The sequence below is a fragment of the Nyctereutes procyonoides genome, unplaced genomic scaffold, assembly GCF_905146905.1.
Source record: "Nyctereutes procyonoides isolate TBG_1078 unplaced genomic scaffold, NYPRO_anot_genome, whole genome shotgun sequence".
NCBI classification, from domain to species: domain Eukaryota; kingdom Metazoa; phylum Chordata; class Mammalia; order Carnivora; family Canidae; genus Nyctereutes; species Nyctereutes procyonoides.
In genome coordinates, this window is record NW_026575043.1 from 35,331,999 (window position 1) to 35,351,012 (window position 19,014).

The following is a 19,014-nucleotide window of genomic DNA, read 5'->3' on the forward strand; positions in this document are numbered from 1 at the left end:
AGAGAGACACAGGCAGAGAAAGAAGCAAGCTCCCTGCAAGGAGCCTGATGTGGGACCCGATCCCCGGACCCCAGGATCATGACCCAAGCCGAAGGCAGACTGCCAACCGCTGAGCCACCCAGGTGCCCCTTAAAAATAAAATCTTAAAAAGAATATGACATGGGAGGTGTTCCATAGCCCTTTGATAATGAGAAGAGCAGGTTAGCAAGTAGGACGTGTGGTCCAGGGTGTGGTTTTTTTTTTTTTAATTAAAGATTTTATTTATTTGTGAGAGAAGGGAGCACAAACGGGCAGAGGGGGAGAGGGAGAGGGAGAAGCAGACTCCCTGCTGAGCAGGGAGAGCCCAACTCAGGGCTCTGTCTCAGGACCCCAGGATCATGATCTGAGCTGCAGGCAGTCACTTAACCTACTGAGTCATCCAGTTACCCTGGAGTGAGTTTTGTTAAATAGATGTTGTTAGCTGATTATCTGAGTAATTTTCATTTTCTTTGTAGCTTTCAGTATGTGTGTATTTTTGTTAACAATAAATAAATATTCCTTTTGTAGTCAAAAGTCTTTTGAAGAAGGGGTGGACCCTGTCTGCACATGAGGAGGAGGGAGCCATGGTCATAGATAGCTACCATAAGGTGGAAAATCACATTCTGACGTTGGGGTGGGTGTCCTCTCACCAGGGCCCTGAATGCCACCACAGTCTTCCTAAGATGATTATTTCCTTTCTACCCCTGCTAAGAAGCATTCTTCTTTCAAACTGAAACTGTCCTTCCAGATGGCCTTCCCTCTGTGCTGGTATGAGAGCCCTAGCCAGATGCTCCCTCCTCCATGCCAGGCCTTCTGGTTTCACTCTTCTCTGTTCTTTTCCCCATTGGAGGTTTGGCCTTGGCCTCATCCCTTCTTTATGAGCCCTGATGGCTCAACCCATGGCAATTCTTCCTCTTGAGTTTGTAGGGTCTACATTGAGTGCATCCTACATGCACTGAACAGAAGAATTCTTTTTTGCTATTTTTATACTCATTATAATTTTTTTTTGCCTTGCCAACGGTATTATAAATTCCTTGAGTGTGGGTCCTGATCTTATACCTCTACATCTCACTGAGCAACTGGCATGGTGCCTTGACTTAGATATGAGGTGCGTAATAATAGCAGATAGGGTGGTGGAAAACAGTGCTGGCTTCTTTTCTGATGGCCTTCCAGAGCTTTCTTTCATCAGTGCTCCTCAACATTGAACCACTTCTCATTTGGAGCTTTTTTTTTTTTTTTTTAATTGGAAACATTTAAAAACAGGGAGTCCATGACAGTTACGAGGTGGTTCTTTTTTTAACAGGTAAATAATTGAGGACCCAGTCCTGGAGAGCAAAGAAGATACACTAGAATCCCAGGTGTAATGATCTGGAAACCCACCCTGTGAGGGAGAAACTCCCTTCTACTTTAAAACAACTCTCTTGCTAACCTGGTGGGGGTTAATAAAGATCCCTAATTGAATGACCTCAAGTATCTTGAGGTGGAATGGCCATTACTGAGGGCAGTGACTCCTTGGAGAAGACATTGGACCTCTGGAAGTCTCCATTCTCTTACTTTGAGCTTTTTATTTTGAGAATATTTCAAACATACAGAGTTGTAAGGATAGTACAGAGTGCTCAGTACACCCTTCCCTCAGACTTAACCATTCTTTCATTTATACACATTCTGGTGCTCGAGCTTGATGAATAGCAGCTGACTTCTGTCTTGCTCCCTCCTCCTTCTGGACCCTGTTTCATCTTACTTAGCCTTTGGCCCCACAGGCTTCTGTAAGTTCTCCGCCTGGGAATCTGCTGGAGGGGTGGGGGGCACATAGGGAACCAGAGTGGCCCAGCTGCTGGTTAGCCTTTGAGCTGAGCCACTTGCGTCTGGTCCAGGAGAGGGACAGGCAGGTGAGGTACATCCAGGCTGGAGGCCTGGACCAAAACTCCACCCCTTCCACATTCCCAGAGGCTCTAGTGGTATGGATGGGGTGCTTGTTGGTTAACAAGTGGCTTATCCGCATCCCTGCTTATCCTTTTCTGCTCCCCACCCCTTTCCAATTTGTTTCAGTCCTCATCAGAGGTGATGTTTGAGGAAGTGATCTGGTCACGGTTTTGGATGGTGCTTCTGTTATAAAGTAGAAAAAATGCCAGATTTGCCCTGGGAGGCTCTGATGGATCACCCCGAGCCCTCCAAAAGCTACGGGTCTGCTTTGATTCATGTTGGGGAGGATTCAAGTCTGTGAAAGTACAGAGGGAAACCTGTGCTCTGTACTCAGAATTCAGTCACAAGGCTGTTCCAGTCCAAACCTGGGGATGGGGCTGGGGCGTAGCAGCTCTGGTTGTCTCACATGGTGTGTGGTTTTTTGTTTTTGTTTTTTTTTAATTTATTTATTTTAGAGCGCTCTTGTGTGGACAAGCACATGGGGGTGGGGAGCAGAGGGAGAGCAGCAGATTCCCCTCTGAGCACACGGAGCCTGATGTGAGTCTGGATCTTAGGACCCTGAAATCACGACCTGAACTGAAATCGAGAGGCAGAGGCTTAGCTGACAGCCACACGGGTGCCCTGGTGCTTCTTTACATTGAAGTATAACGGCTGAATGTTTACATGTGTAAATGCCCCATAGCCATAGCCCAAGCCTGCATCTGGAACAGGCCTGGCACCTAGCACCTCCTCCCTCTGTGCTTCAGCCACTGTAGATTCTGCTCCTACTCTTTTGGCTTCTTGGCCATGGAGACATGTGTTCTTAAATTTCCTGTCTTGGAGTCATACTGTGTCTGCCATCTTTCATTCAGCATGATGTCTGTGATGGGTGATCATCCTATGCGTAACAGTTCTTATTTATGCCATGTGTTATTCATCCTTTACTTGACTGCAGGTTACTTTTCTGCCCTATGCTTGATGGACATTGGAGTTAATTCCAGTTGTTGGTTATGTGAAGATAGTCCCAGGGATATTCAGGGGAATATCTTCTGATGGGTATATGCTGGATGCTCTCTGGGCTGAGCATCCAGGCTAGGTTGAGGGGTGTGGCCTGAATTCAGCATTACTGTGGTCTGCCAAACAGTTTTCCCAGGTTGGTATGTACCCATTTACATTCCCACCAGCCATGTAGGGGAGTTCCCCTTGTCAGACATCCTTGCCAACATCTGGCATTGTCAAGGAACCCGCCTTTATAACAAGCACCCTTGTTGATCTTGAAAGTACACTCAAATTTGAGACCTACTCGGTGCCATGGCAATGGGAATGGAGGGAGGGTGATTTAGGAGGGAGAGAGTCTATAAAGAAAGAAGCTTTGCTTTGTAATTTGATGACTGTATGTGTGTACACGCAGGAGGAAGGGAGGAGAAAGATACAGGTATGCACCCCTGAGGGAGACGGGCTGTGATTCTGTGCTGCTTCTGAAGGGTGGGGTACAAGGTGATGGATGTGTGGAGTATGTGAGGGTGTCTGCCTTTCTAAGGAGAGTCCAGCAGCCAGTGGGTGGTGCAGGGAGCAAACTGGAAGAGCAGTCAGCTGCAGGAGCGAAGTGGGTGGGGGCCGCAGAGGAGGCTGAGCAGAAGGCCCTGGCTATGGCTGTGGTGGGCAGAACAGATGTGTGGAGAGACTGGGGTAAGGTGGTGTGGGCACAGGAAGCTAGTCCCAGCAGCTTGGGCCTGCCTCTGTCACTGTGTTCAGGACCAGTGTATACAGTACTTATTCCCTTTCTGATAACATTGTAGAGGATTTCAAAAGAGGAAGATGTTTTCTATAATCTCTCTGCCCAAAGATGGCCATTGGTGACAATTTGATTTTTGACCTCCAGTCCTATTTCTGTGGGTAATACCTTGATATGTATATATCTTAAAATATGTAAATACATGTATATACCAGTATTTTTAAACTTTTTCTTAAAGATTTTATTTATTCATTCATGAGAGACACGGAGAGAGAGAGAGAGAGGCAGAGACACAAGCAGAGAGAGAAGCAGATTTCATGCAGGGAGCCTGATGTAGGACTTGATCCCGGGACCCCAGGATCGCATGCTGGGCCGAAGGCAGATGCTCAACTGCTGAGCCACCCAGGCATCCCTATACCAGTGTTTTTTAAGTGGAGTTAGACTCAAGTTCAATTTGAGTTTTGGCTTTTTCACAGCTCAGATTGTGTTTGTCTCTTGGGGGGTGACTCTGGCCTGGCCCTGTGTTCCTCCGTCCCTGTTTCATACAGGGCATGGACATAACAAGGCTTCTGGCCAGTGGGACTTTTCCCATAGTTAGGCTTTGTCTAGGAGTGAGGGACTGGGCTGACCTCTGGTGTGGGAGCAGATTTCTTAAAACTTTTATTGGTTACTGCCCTTCAGAGGCCCTAGCTTCTCGAGGCCAAGAAGCCTCTGCAGCCAGGGTGACTCACAGTGCGTGGTCCCTCCCTGTGTGACAGCCAAGATGGCCTCCCATTGGGGCACTCTTGGGAGTAAGCCTCCTCCAGGGTCCTCTGAATAGCCATCCCACATGCTTGACATGAGCATTTTATTTACTATCTTGTTAAAAGTTACATTGTGGCCTTTCCCAAACATTCACAGAAATAGAGATAGAAGAATGGTCTCTCAGGTACTTTGAGAGTTAGCAACTTATGGCCCGTTTCACCCATCCGTCTCCACCCCCTCCTGGACTGTTTTCAATCACATTCCAGACACCATATGATTTCAACTGCCAGACCTTGAGTGCAGATCTCTAGAAGATAGGGCTTTTCTCTCCCCCAGATATCACAAAGTCATATGAGATAAGCATTTTAATAAATTCTTTGGGTTGGCAGAGAGCGTCTTCCCTGTGTGGTTGCCTGCCGGTGAGTGGGATGGGCTGGGGGCTGGAATTGGGGGAGCTGGCATTGTCCCAGGCCTGGAGCCCAAAGGCCAGCACCTGAACAGGAGTCTCAAGGCCTCTGCAGCTCTCCCGGTCCTGTGGGGAGCAGACCACAGACCGGCAGATTGCAGTAGATGACAAAGCTCCTGTAGTCTTCTCAACAAGCTCAAATAACAACATGTCCTTTTAAGGGCAACAGTATTCTCTTTAATAGTTCTTCCATTGATCTAGTTTGTTGGGGATTGAGAAATCTTAAGAGTAGGATTTGGAGAGCTTGATCAAACAAACCAAGAGGAATGTGAAAAGAAAGTGCTTTCAGTCTCTTGTGTTTGTGTGATTAAGAATTTTCTTTCCACAAGACTAAAATACTCTTTCCTACATGTAGGTGGCTGGTTAAATTCTGAAATACTTATTTTTATCTGGTTAGGAAACACTTTCTATTTCTTCAAAAAGTCAGAGAACCAGAATGCAGAAGGGTGCCGGCCAAGACAAGGAAGCATTTGCAGTCTGGGATACAGTTTGGCCAACATGCTAACGGCTACCTGTGATGTCAAGAAGGCCAGGTGTTTGCACTGGTTACTGTTGGGGATTGAGCAATTGATGTCTAGTCATTTCCTGCCTCTGAGCTGAAAGTACCTGGGGTCCTGGGGCAGTAAATCGCCACTGCTAACTGCACAACCAAGAGGAGGGGAGGCTCAGGAGGCTGCTCTGGAGCTTTCTAAGGACTCGGTGAAGGTTGGAAGACCCACTGAACAGTCCTTCACTGGTGGAGGACAGGGAATGGGCTTTTCCAGCTGGATGGGAGGATGTAGGGGTTGCCTGAGTCTGGAATTTTTTTTTTTTTTTTTTTTTTTGAGTAATCTCTATGTCTCACATGGAGTTTGAACTCATGACCCTGAGATCAAGTCTTGATGCTCTACCACTGAGCCAGGCAGGCACTCCTAGGAGACTTTCATTAACAGTTGGAGTTCACTGAGTATTTCTCCATGGCAGAGTCTGTAGCATACTTTTCATGTGCATTTTTCATTTAATTTTAATTTTAATTTTTAAAGATTATTTTTTATTTGAGAGAGACAGTGCACAAGCAAAGGAGCAGCAGAGGGAGAAGGAGAAGCAGGCCCTCTGCTGAGTGGGGAGCCCGATGCTGGCTCAATCCAGGACTTTAGATCATGACCCAATCCAAAGGCAGACGCTTAATTGCCTGAGCTATCCAGGCACCCCATCATTTAACTTTTAATTCTTATTTTGTTAAAGTAATTCATGCACATGAATTTTAAAAGTCAAGGAATGGTAAAAAATAAACAACAAACAAAAGAACCCAACAAACCAGGCCTCCAGGGTAGCTTAGTGGGTTGAGTATCCGACTCTTGGTTTCTGCTCAGATCATGATCTCAGGGTCATGGGATCGAGCCCCATGTCAAGAGCCCTGCATCAGGCTTTGTGCTCAGTGGGGAGTCTGCTTGGCATTCTCTTCCCCTCCCTCTGTCCCTCCCCCAGCTTTCTCTCTCTCTTGAATAAATAAAATCTTCAAAAACAGAACAAAAAACGCTGCAAGAGATACAAAATCAATGCCCAGAAATCAATGGCATTTCTATACACTAACAATGAGACTGAAGAAAGAGAAATTAAGGAGTCAATCCCATTTACAATTGCACCCAAAAGCATAAGATACCTAGGAATAAACCTAACCAAAGAGGTAAAGGATCTATACCCTAAAACCTATAGAACACTTCTGAAAGAAATTGAGGAAGACACAAAGAGATGGAAAAATATTCCATGCTCATGGATTGGCAGAATTAATATTGTGAAAATGTCAATATTACCCAGGGCAATTTACACGTTTAATGCAATCCCTATCAAAATACCATGGACTTTCTTCAGAGAGTTAGAACAAATTATTTTAAGATTTGTGTGGAATCAGAAAAGACCCCGAATAGCCAGGGGAATTTTAAAAAAGAAAACCATAGCTGGGGGCATCACAATGCCAGATTTCAGGTTGTACTACAAAGCTGTGGTCATCAAGACAGTGTGGTCCTGGCACAAAAACAGACACATAGATCAATGGAACAGAATAGAGAACCCAGAAGTGGACCCTCAACTTTATGTCAACTAATATTCGATAAAGGAGGAAAAACTATCCACTGGAAGAAAGACAGTCTCTTCAATAAATGGTGCTGGGAAAATTGGACATCCACATGCAGAAGAATGAAACTAGACCACTCTCTTGCACCATACACAAAGATAAACTCAAAATGGATGAAAGATCTAAATGTGAGACAAGATTCCATCAAAATCCTAGAGGAGAACACAGGCAACACCCTTTTTGAACTTGGCCACAGTAACTTCTTGCAAGATACATCCACGAAAGCAAAAGAAACAAAAGCAGAAATGAACTATTGGGACTTCATCAAGATAAGAAGCTTTTGCACAGCAAAGGATACAGTCAACAAAACTCAAAGACAACCTACAGAATGGCAGAAGATATTTGCAAATAACATATCAGATAAAGGGCTAGTTTCCAAGATCTATAAAGAACTTATTAAACTCAACACCAAAGAAACAAACAATCCAATCATGAAATGGGCAAAAGACATGAAGAGAAATCTCACAGAGGAAGACATAGACATGGCCAACATGCACGTGAGAAAATGCTCTGCATCACTTGCCATCAGGGAAATACAAATCAAAACCACAATGAGATACCACCTCACACCAGTGAGAATGGGGAAAATTAACAAGGCAGGAAACAACAAATGTTGGAGAGGATGCGGAGAAAAGGGAACACACTTACACTGTTGGTGGGAATGTGAACTGGTGCAGCCACTCTGGAAAACTGTGGAGGTTCCTCAAAGAGTTAAAAATAGACCTGCCCTACGACCCAGCAATTGCACTGTTAGGGATTTACCCCAAAGATTCAGATGCAATGAAACGCCGGGACACCTGCACCCCGATGTTTCTAGCAGCCATGTCCACAGTAGCCAAACTGTGGAAGGAGCCTCGGTGTCCATCGAAAGATGAATGGATAAAGAAGATGTGGTCTATGTATACAATGGAATATTACTCAGCCATTAGAAACGACAAATGCCCACCATTTGCTTCGAGGTGGATGGACCTGGAGGGTATTATGCTGAGTGAAGTAAGTCAATCGGAGAAGGACAAACAGTGTATGTTCTCATTCATTTGGGGAATATGAATAATAGTGAAAGGGAATATAAGGGAAGGGAGAAGAAATGTGTGGGAAATATCAGAAAGGGAGACAGAACATAAAGACTCCTAACTCTGGGAAACGAGCTAGGGGTGGTGGAAGGGGAGGAGGGCGGGGGGGGTTGGAGTGAATGGGTGACGGGCACTGAGGGGGACACTTGACGGGATGAGCACTGGGTGTTATTCTGTATGTTGGTAAATTGAACACCAATAAAAATTAATTTATTAAAAAAAAAAAAAAACGCTGCAAGAAACCATGATGGGCCCCCTCTCACTGAGAACTCCCCTGTGACTCCACTCTTTCTTCTGGCATGTGCCTGGGATTCTGAGTAATGTGCACATGCTGCGGTCTTGGGGCGTCACATTTATGAGTTTCATGAATTATGTATTGACTTTCTCCGTAGCTCCCTTTACACAGCCATTATCTCTGCCGCTCCCTTGTTCTACGTGTATGTTACCTCCTGGGCAACTCTGTAAGGAATACTTATGTTTTATGCCTGCACAGATGATACTCTGCAAACAACCATTGTAGCATACTGTGACAGGCTTTTGGTTTTTAGTTTTTCTGGAGAATAAAATAGTCTTCTTAAAAATGTGCCCAGTTTTCTGTGTACCCATGGCTGACTCTTCTCGTACCTTCCTGTCACCTCTCAGTATAGTTATCCCCGTGCTAAGCACTGCCAGGCTCTGCATCAGCTCCAGTTTTTTCCCTGGACTTCTGGAGCTCTCGGGGCACAGGCAAGAGGCAGTGCTAGTCTCTCAAGTAGCACAGCTCCAGTGCTAGGTTTCTTGTTTTCTTTATCCTGTAGTGTGGTTTTTATGGGGTTTTTTTGTGTTTTGTTTTGGTTACTCCTTCATTCCACTGGCTTCTAGAGAAAGAACTCCATTTCTGGAGACCATGTCCATTTAGATGCACATGGGCTTCTAGGTGGGAAGTACTTCCTTGAGGACGGAGAAGTGCATCCCGCAGCTTTCTTGTTTCTGGTGGTGCTGCTGTGCCGGCCCAGCACTTCTCCCAGCGAGCTTCAGGGCCATGTGCCTCACTCCCAGAATTCCTGTTGAGTACTTCAGGGAAAGTTTCTTCAAGTCATATCACAGGGAGCCACGTTTCCTCCGCTCTCTGTTTTCCCTCTGTCCCCTGCGTCTGAATGTTGGCCCCTCGATCTCCTCTAATTTTTCCTTTATCTCCTGTATCCATCTCTTTGTCTTTTTGCTGTACCCTCTGGGAGATTTCTTCAATTTTATCTCTGACCTTTCATTGCTGACATGCTTACATGATTTTATTTTTAAGAACTCTTTGCCTTTTTTTCTTTCTCTCTCTCTCTCTCTTTTTTTTTTTTTTTGGTACTCTGACTTCCTGTTTAGTGGATGCAATGTCTTATCTCCTTGGAAAATAAAGATAGGTTTTTGACGTTTTTTTCTTGTGGGGTCTTTACCATGTGAGGGTGTCTGGGAGCCCTTGGTTGGTGGCTCACTCTAAGAGAAGGCCATGAGGAAGATAAGTGGACGCTCTGAGCATGAGGGGCATGCCCACTGCCAGCTTCCCCAGAGGTTCATTTAGCTTCAGGTTCTGGGTCTTTCCACCAGAACATGGTCTTCCAAACACTGGGCTGTAGGGTGAAGGCCTGGGTGCCACACTGGAGGAGGCCACAGGTGGGTAGAGGAGCAGGCGGATGGGCCTCAGCATTTAGTTGGATCTACACACTCAGAGGCCACACCATCTGCTTCCTTCATTATCCTCCCTGTGCCTTCTCAGCTGGCTGGGTTGACCCCTTCCCAGTCCAGTGATCTCCATTTTATGCTTTTCCAGAGAATAAATCTCCGATGTCTACTAGTGTGGAAGTGGTTACCCAGCAGTTTGAAGTGGAGGAGGACTTTCACTTAGGAACCTTTCCATTTACCCTTGGTCCCTGAGTGCCTGCCACACCCCATCCAGAGCCTTGCTGAGATCTGGGGCTATCATTGACTTGGCTCCCAGCTCTCCTCACCGTCCCTTACTTAGGACTCTGCTTTCTTGGTCAGCTTGCCGTGTCTCACCACTGGGCCATCAGCTTTCCAGATTCTAAAATCCTGTTGTTGGAGCCATCACTCCTGTCCTTCCTGGCTTTGTGAGTTTGTGTTAAAGAAAAACAAAACCCCGGGGATCCCTAGGTGGCGCAGCGGTTTGGCACCTGCCTTTGGCCCAGGGCGCGATCCTGGAGACCCGGGATCGAATCCCACATCGGGCTCCCAGTGCATGGAGCCTGCTTCTCCCTCTGCCTATGTCTCTGCCTCTCTCTCTTTCTCTCTCTGTGACTATCATAAATAAATAAAAATTAAAAAAAAATAAATAAAAAAAAATAAAAGTTTAAAAAAAAAAAAGAAAGAAAAACAAAACCCCCCCTTTTCCATAGCTTTAGTGGGGTTTTGCGATGGAACAAAATTAGACATGCAGATTCAGTTTCTTATGCCAGCCTGGAGGTTCATATCTCATTTAATTTTATTTTTAAATGAAATTGTTATAGGGAACATATTTATTTAGACTGTGGCTTAAGCTAGCTTAATTTAAGTCAAAGCTGTGTTTCCTGCTCAGGGGCAGTGTAGTGATTTGTTTTCCTTCTGGTCTGTCTGCATTTCCTGGCCCTTCTCCTGGGGGCAGGCTCACAGGATTCCTTGGCTGTAGGGCAGGGCAGAAGCTTCGGGATGAGCCTCAACCATGTGCAGTGCTTTGACCCAGCTGGCATTCAGAGAGGGTGAAACAGTGTTCTCTTGTGCTGGCCTGCACTGTGCCACAAGTCCTGGAGGCTACCCCCAAACGTACAGGGTCATTGCATAGGAATGGTGCTGCCCTGAGTACCTGATAGGGAAGTAGGGGTGCCAGAGCTTTGCTGCTCGGACCTCAGCAATGGTCTTGAGCTGCCATTGGAAGGGGCAGTTTTTCCTTATCTCTTTGGTAGATAGATGGTTGGTAAAAATGTGGTGGGAATCTTTTTTAACTTAGCAGGATCTTTTTCCCTATGTGGTATCTACTTTTGATGGTATGCTGAGGAAGGCTTTCATTATGTAACTCTTCTCCTATTGTTGTCTGCTACTTTTATGACTGGGGCTTTTCCACATACAGGGTGAAGGGTCACCCATGCAAGCTCCTGAGGCAAGGTCCTGTCCCAGGTGGCTGAACAGACTCTGCACACACAGGTGCCACTTCATCTGGAGGCTTCTCTTGTAGGGTGGGGGTGAGGCAGGGCTGGCAAAACTCCTGCCCCATGAAAGGTCAGTTGGCTGATGGGTGTGTGGTTCTCAAATGAGGAGGTGCTTCTCTGGGCAAAACAAAAACCTCACACAGATGGATGGGCCTCCTGTCTACCTGAAGCCAGGAGGGTGAGTCTGACAGGGAGGAAAGAACCTTCCTGCTTTAGGCAGCAGCAGGAGAGCAGACGGAACTCACTCTGCGAATGCGAGCACATGGTTAGCACTGGAAAAGGAGGCTGAGCCTGGAGAAGGGGCGGTGGTAAGGAGGGTGCTGTCAGGAAAGGTGGGAAGGTCCCTGGCTGTGAACCAGGGCCCTCTGGAAGGGAGAACGAGGGGAGGGTCAGCAGGGAAGGCTGCCGAATGCTGCTCATCAGCATACCTGTGCACAGGCCTTTCCTGAGAAGTGTGTAGCCCCCTGGAGCTGCAGAGCTGGGCACCCTGGGGGCACCCTTCCAGGTGGCTCAGCCTCAAGGGGACAGCAGCTCTGCCTGAGGGAGCTGCACACAGTCACTGCTGTCATCTGCTAGGAAGGGGGCGACACCAGCGTCATTGAACATTGGAGGTATTTTGGGATGCAGTCTTCCTGCGCAGTTAGGCAGACTGTTCTCTGATTTCTGTAACACACCCTAGTGCTTCCTGTGTGCCAAGTGCCTGACGTCATTAACTACTATGATCCTCAGACCAGCCCCATGAGGTGAGGATGTATAGGACCCACAAGGTGATGCCTTTACCAGGGTCGCTGGCTTGGGAGTGGAGTGGCGAGGGGCAGGCTGGAATGTTAGCACACCTGGAACTTACATCCATGTGCACCTTCCCAGGACACACCGTTTGCTAGTTTTTTGGCTTTATCCTTCACTGATTCAGATTACAAAGACTAGGAACCAGCTCCAGTTGGCAAATTAAGTTTCCTAATTTGGCGACAGGGAAGAGGTGAGGCAGCAGAACATGCCGGATAGTAGACAGGCACTGTGCAGGCTGTGCCAAGGCTGGGCCTGTCCTCACACCCTGGGCTCTTCTGTGCACCTCCCTTCATCCTGCCACAGCCCTTTCAAGAGAGCTCCTTCATAAAGAGCATGTGTATGGGGGATGGAGCGCCTTTCCCAAGACCCAGAGCTGGCGAGTGTCCAGGTCGGAATTTGAGCCCTGGTCTGTGTGAGGTCTGTGTGATTCCAGAGCCCAGCCTCTTCTGTCTACTTCCTGCAGGTCCAGTGCTCAGCACTTCCCGCCCATTCCGGCACATACCTTTCCCATCACCCTGGCCTCTGCTGCCTGGATGTGCTCGTTCAAGGCTCAGTTTCCCCTGTACCTGCCACATGGATTCTCGGTTCTGCACGTCATGTTCCATCAAAATGCATGGCATTACCACTTCTTGTGTTAAAAATAGCCACTTACTTGTCTGGTGCTGATTACCGCCTCCTGCTTATCAGTCCCTGCTCTCAAGGCATTCATAGGACAGCAGGGCCGACCAACTGGGAGCCAGCAGTTCCCATAGGAGGTGCCACGGCTGTGACCTGTAACTGTAAGTCTGCTTACAGTTTCTGTGAGGCAGAAAGTGAGGAGCCCAGTTGGAGGGCCCACCGGACAGGCTGGTGGGATGGTTGGGCATCAGCACGCTTGGCAGTAAGCCCCTAGGAGGGTGATGAGGGAGTGGGCTCCATAGCCGCCTGCCTTGCTGGTGAGGAGCGAGGCCCTTGAGACAGGTGGGGACATAACCTGCACCCCTTCGCACTCCCACGGGTAGTCACATGGCTTGGGACACTACAAGTGGTAGGGGTGGGACCTGGAGACAGAGGCCCATCAGGAAGGACCACCACAAATGCAGTGAGAGGTGGAGTGAGGAGTTAAACTTTAAGGAACAGAGGTCAGAATTGGGAAGTAAAGAGGGGGTACCCAGGTTTCCAGTATGGGCAATTGGTGGACACACAGCTAAGGTCACAGGCCAAGTCTAGACAGGCAGGGCCTCCTTCAGCCTCCTGGTGGTGGTTCACAGGGCCTGTGGAATGGATCTGGTCCTTCCCCAGGAGACTCCGGTCTAAACCAGATACCAGTTGAACCATGACCAGCCCAGTGTAGCCATGGCTACCAGGAAGAAGCTGCACCAGGGGAGCTGCAGAGCCCAGCTTGAAGCAAGGGGCTGCCTGAGCCAGTGTCAGCCATCCGGCCATCTTCTCGGGGCTGGGTACACCCAGGCCATAGCCATCAAACAGGCCCCTCTGTTACTGTATACTGGCACCTCCCTGGCAGCCTCCGGTTTGGGGGCAACTGCCTTGGTATTGGAACTGTGGGAGGATAACCAATTAGGGTCCACCCTTGTAAGCTGACCCTGGTTTTGCCCCCTGACCTCCCCTGACTGGGCAGGCTCTTATATTCCTGGCACTGACCTCAGGCTTGCTTGTGTGTGGGCGGAGCTCACTAGGACTTGCTGGTTCTTCTAAGTTGTTTCCCTGAAGCTGTAACCATCACCCTGTCCTCTTGTATGCTAGTTTACCTTTGTTTAGTAATGGTTGCTGGAAGGGTCTTGTTTTCTGGAGACAAAGGCTGAGGAGTGGCCATCCAGGTCCAGCTGCTCCTGTAGGCGTCCTGGGGACAGAACAGAGGGGGCTCGGGAAAGCAGCGGCTCCTGCATCTGTGCAGGGGCTGCCTAAATGTGGGGCTGGGACCCACGACAGGCTCATGCCGTGGGCATGCTGGTCCTTGGTACAGAGGGAGGGAGGGCCACCATCCCTAAGCACTGATGAGAGAAGCTGTTTCCTGTGCAGTTAGAACCAGATAATGGATGGCGCCGCTGACAAGATGCTGAGCCAGCTAAAAGGAAAGACGGGGCCTCCTTCGGGGAAAATGTTGGATGGTAACAGAGAGCAGAACTGCCTGGTTTCTTTTTTGCCTCATCTTCTATTTGGTGGAGCATGATCTGCAGACTGGAAGCAGGAGCAAAAAACATTTTTTAAGCTATGACTTGCAGAACTGAAAACAGTGCCCAGGGCGCCTGTTCATTCTTCAGCCAACAAACATGCAGAGCCTGTTGGGGCAGGCGTTGTGTGCGGCAGTGGAAGAGACCCGTATGTGACACGGGCATGGCACTGCCTTGCAGGGCCCTGGCACCGGCTGGAGAGCAGCCTACCTCCTTGTCTCCATAGCTGCGCAACTCCTTCGGGGACATTTATCCCAGTTCCATTGCCTCGTGTGAAGGTGTGCATTTTGCCTGGTCAAGACAGGCCAGTTTCTGGCCTCCTGTGTGGACAGGGTTCCTCAGGCTCTTTCAGTCACCTAGCAGCCAGTGCCGCCACTGTCCGTGTCATCTGTAATGTTGCTGGCCCAGGACAGGGCAGGGCCCCTCCTTCACATCCTGGGGCATCTGGTGCCTTTGGCCCGGCAAGGTCCCCCCCACCTCAGAGCTATTAAAGCTCGTGTCTGTGTCTCGTCTCTGGGGTTGTGCCAGGTGTCTTTGCTTCGGTCAGGGTTTGCGGGGGCCTGTGGGGCCTGCGAGTCCGCTGACTCCGTCACAGTGGCCAGCCACACAGTGGCCAGCCAGCAGCTTGGGGAAGACTGCTTTTAGCCAGCAGGAGCCTGCCTAAGCCCTCGGGGATTGCTCACCTTGGGCACAGGGCCCATCTGCATAACTGAGTCCTTTCTCAGAGCGCTCAGCCCCCCCTCTGTCCTTTTGTGCTTCACATCTTGACTCCTGGTCCTGCCCTCGACTCATGACCTCTCCACTTCCCCTCAGCCTCCATCACGTCCCCCTGGCCAGCAGTTGCCCTCTTGGCCGTTTCCACTGTTCTCTCCTCCTTTGGTCTGCCGCTCTGTGGCCCTCAGCCCTGGCAAGCCTCCATGGCAGGTTTGCCTCACACTGCTCTTGGGAAGTGGGCTAGGGACAGGTATGGCCTGGGGGGGCACAGGTGAGGTACCCTTCTGAAAGCGGGTGGGCTCAGTCACTTTTTTTACTGGAAACGCTCAGTGACTTAGAGCCTAACCAGGTGACAACTCTTGATCTCTGTGTGTGGACGCCTGCCTCACGCTGCTTGGTCCTCCAGGCTTGCCTGCCTTGCTTCCCACGAGTTGGATCCCAAGTTGTCCTCCTGCATTGTTCCATTTGTCCCGCTCTTGTGGCCCAGGTCACACTGCCCCTCCTGCCTGTGTCTGGTCCCTCCTGGCTGCCTTGCCAACAGGAACTTGTTGCTGCTGCTTTGCCTCAGTGCAGCTTGGGGAAGCAGACGGGTAGACTCTGCTCTCATGTGTTTAATGAGTTATCCAGCAATGTGGTGGGTCAGCATCATTTTATGCCTCTTTACACATTGATAGAGATTTGTTCAAGCTTTAGCACCTAGCCTCCATTCCGGACTTTTTTAAGGATCACAAACACGATCATGCAGCCCCATGTGCACATTCTTTAAGTACCCTGGGGTTGGTTGGTTCATTTGTTTGGAGTGGTCAGAAGGCTGTCTAGCACCAGCTGGACCCAAGCCTGACATGTCCCTTTTTAACAGACGCACACATGTTCTTAGCTTTGTGTTTGGTGGAGTGTGCCCTGCCATTCACGGTGAGCTCAGGTTTAGCTGATGTGCATGGCTCCATCCTAGCAGAGCATCAGCCGGTGAAAACCTGTGATAGCCTTCCATCTCTGGTTGGACATGTTTTGGCAAATATGTTTTTTTTGTTTGTTTGTTTTGGTTTGGTTTTTAAGATTTTATTTAGAGAGTGGACAGGAGGAGAGAAAGTGTGAGCATCTCAAGGACATTCCATGCTGCGGGTGGAGTCCAACCTCACAGCCCTGAGACCGTGACCTGAGCTGAAATCAAGAGGCAGATGTTTAACCGACTGGGCCACTCAGGTGCCTGCTGGCAAATGTGTTTTTAAGTAGTTTCCATATTTGTGGGGTTTATCTCCTTGGTCCCACTTGGAAAACTTGCACACCCCACATAAGGACCTTTGCCTTGGCAGGGACTGAGAGTTGACTTTGCATGGCCCCTTCATTTTACAGAGGAGGAGACTGGAGCCAGGGTCCCACTGTCCTTAATGCCAGAGCTGGGGGGAGGGGACCCAGGCCACTCAGAGGGTAGGAAATAGAGGGTGCTGGCGGCTTCTCAGCCATCTGAGTACACCTGATTGTGTGCTGGTTGTGAACGACTTCTAGGGCCTGGCCCCTCTCATCCTTCGTGTGTGTGTGGGGGGGTAGCTGTTTTGCTTTGTGGTGTCTACCTTTTCTGTTTCTTCCTTCTCATGGCTCTTCCTTCTTACCTTGCTCAGCTTGCCTTTTATTGCTTTGCTGAGAGCCCCTCCTTAAATGTCTCTCCTAGGCCTTAGCCAGGCTGTTGTACTGGAGGACAGTGGCTCTTCCACCCAGGGGCAGCTGCTGAGCAGGGCCTGCTGGCCAGGAACCCTGTAAGCAGACTACAGTTATGTGTCAACCTCTCTTCTTCTTCTGTGTTACAGTGAGGATGCCATGAGAAAAGCTGGTGTGGCCCACAGTAAATCCAGCAAGGATATGGAGAGCCATGTGTTCCTGAAGGCCAAGACCCGGGTAAGGCCCTGGTGGTTGGAGCCCCCGGCAGAGTTCAGAGGCTTTAGGAAGGGGAGGGTGTGAGGCAGACTCTGGAAGCTCTCTGCCTGCAGAGTAGGGGTGGGGTGGCTGGTCAGTGATTGACCATGGGTGCTGTCAGCCTTACCTGTAGCATGCCGTGGATCTTCCCACATGTCCACGCTACAGTTATAGGGAGGGTACTTGGAGGGACATGTAGGATACAGGCCCAGCCTCTGACCACAACCCTATTGCCAACACCCTCCATTCATGGTCAGCTCCCAGGTCACACTCTTGTAGTGTGCTCACAGTGGTCCCAGCTGCTCCTCTGAGTAAGAATGCTGCCCATGGGTCCCTGACATGTGGGCTCAGAAGCATTCCTGTTCTGTTGTGTTAAGTGCTAAAGGTGATGCTTGTGGAGATTGAGCTAGGACCTAGGCCTAGGGATGTCACAATTGGAGTAGTTGGGAAGGATTTCTGCTGTGTGAGTTCTTATCCTGGGCCTGGTGCCGTGGGCTTTTCATGTGACCATCTTGTCTCATCCTTTCATTGGAGTGTTCTCCCCAGGGCAGAGCTGTTTTAGTAGAAATGAAGCAGAACAGGCACAAGGAAGCCAGCGGCTTGTCTAGGGTTACCCAGCTTGTGCAAGGAGGGACTGATGCCAGGGGCTTTTGTTCTGCACCGCGCCCGCCCTGCCTCCCTTGCAAATCTGACTGTGCAGACCCTCTGCTGCACTAGATCTGCTCTAAGCACTTTGTGCCTGAGTTTGGTTTTGGGAGTTCTAGGACATCTTTGGATGTCAAGAATTAAAAGCAGATCCTATTTATGCCCCTTGATGGGATACTGGTTTGGACAAACTAATTGTCAAGACATACAGACGTCGGTTTGGGAAATGGTCTGAGTGTTTAGATGAGGTGAACATTTTTCAAAACGGAAAGATAGAGATTACCAGCCAGAAAAAGCAGTTTCCAGACCAGAAACCACCTGTATGATCTGGTCTTAGAGGTTAGAGCACACAAGTATGTATTGGTGACCACATATAAGGAAGAGCTCTGAGCACTGAGGCACAGGGGGGTCTGCACTCTGGTTATGCATAATAAACTTTGTTTTAATAACTTCACTGAGATTTATTTCATGTACAGCACAATTCACTCATTTAAAGTATACAGTTCAGAGGTCTTAAGGATATACACAGAGTTGTACAGCCATCACCACAATCTGAATTTTAAAACATTTTCTTTTCTTTTTTTAAAGATTTTGTTTATTTATTCATAGAGACACAGGAAGAGAGAGAGAGAGAGAGAGAGAGAGAGGCAGAGACACAGACAGAAGGAGAAGCAGGCTCCATGCAGGAAGCCTGACGTGAGACTCGATCCTGGGTCTCCAGGATCACACCCCAGGCTGCAGACGGCGCTAAACCGCTGCACCACCAGGGCTGCCCTAGAACATTTTCTTTTTTTTTTTTTTTCCTAGAACATTTTCTAAAAGAAACTCCATACCCATTGGCTGGCACTCCCCATTTTCCCCATGGCCATACGCCACTACTTACCTGCTTTGCATTGCTATGGATTTGCCTTTTCTGAACTTCTCATATAAATGCAACCTTATTGTGTATGGATTCTTTCACTTAGCATAATATTTTTCAAGTTTCATCATGGACCATTTTGTAGCATGTACTTTTATTCCTTTTTATTGCTTAATAATATTCTGTTGTATGGATATACAACATTTTATTTATTTGTTCATTAGTTGATGGTCGGTTGGATTGCTTCTACTTTTTGGCCATTACCAATAATGCTGCTGTGAACATTTGTGTACAAGGGGTTGCCTGGCCGGCTCAATTGGTAGAGCATGTGACTCTTGATCTCAGGGTTGTGAATTTGAACCCCATGCTGGGCATAGAGATTACTTAAAATCTTAAAAACAAAAACAACGTGCATGTAGAAGCTTTCCTATGGACATAAAGTTTTTGTTTCTCTTGAGTAGACACCTGGGAGTAGAATTGCTGAATCATTTGGTAGCATAACATTGCCACACCATTTTCGAAAGCAATTATGTCATTTTACATTCCCACCAACAGGGTCTGAGATTACAGTTTCTCCACATCCTTATCAACACTTGTTATTGTTTGTCTCTTTTATTTATTTATTTTTGAGATTTTATTTATTGGAGAGAGTGTGCAGGAGCAGGGGGGAAGGGCAGAGGGAGAAGCAGACCTCCGGCTGAGCAGGA

The 19,014-nt window shown here is 48.4% G+C and overlaps 1 protein-coding gene across 3 annotated transcripts in view; it reads left to right on the top strand.

The window, feature by feature from the left end:
• MED15 (mediator complex subunit 15) overlaps positions 1–19,014 on the top strand; it is a 70,154-nt gene that overhangs the window by 8,439 nt on the left and 42,701 nt on the right. For all 3 annotated transcript variants that reach the window (XR_008664078.1, XM_055322526.1, XM_055322524.1), the window contains exon 2: positions 16,698–16,785. Coding sequence is in view for 2 of the 3 variants with exons in the window: in XM_055322526.1 (XP_055178501.1) it covers positions 16,698–16,785 (88 nt within the window). In the remaining variant the exon portion in view is untranslated. The remainder of the gene's footprint in view (positions 1–16,697; positions 16,786–19,014) is intronic.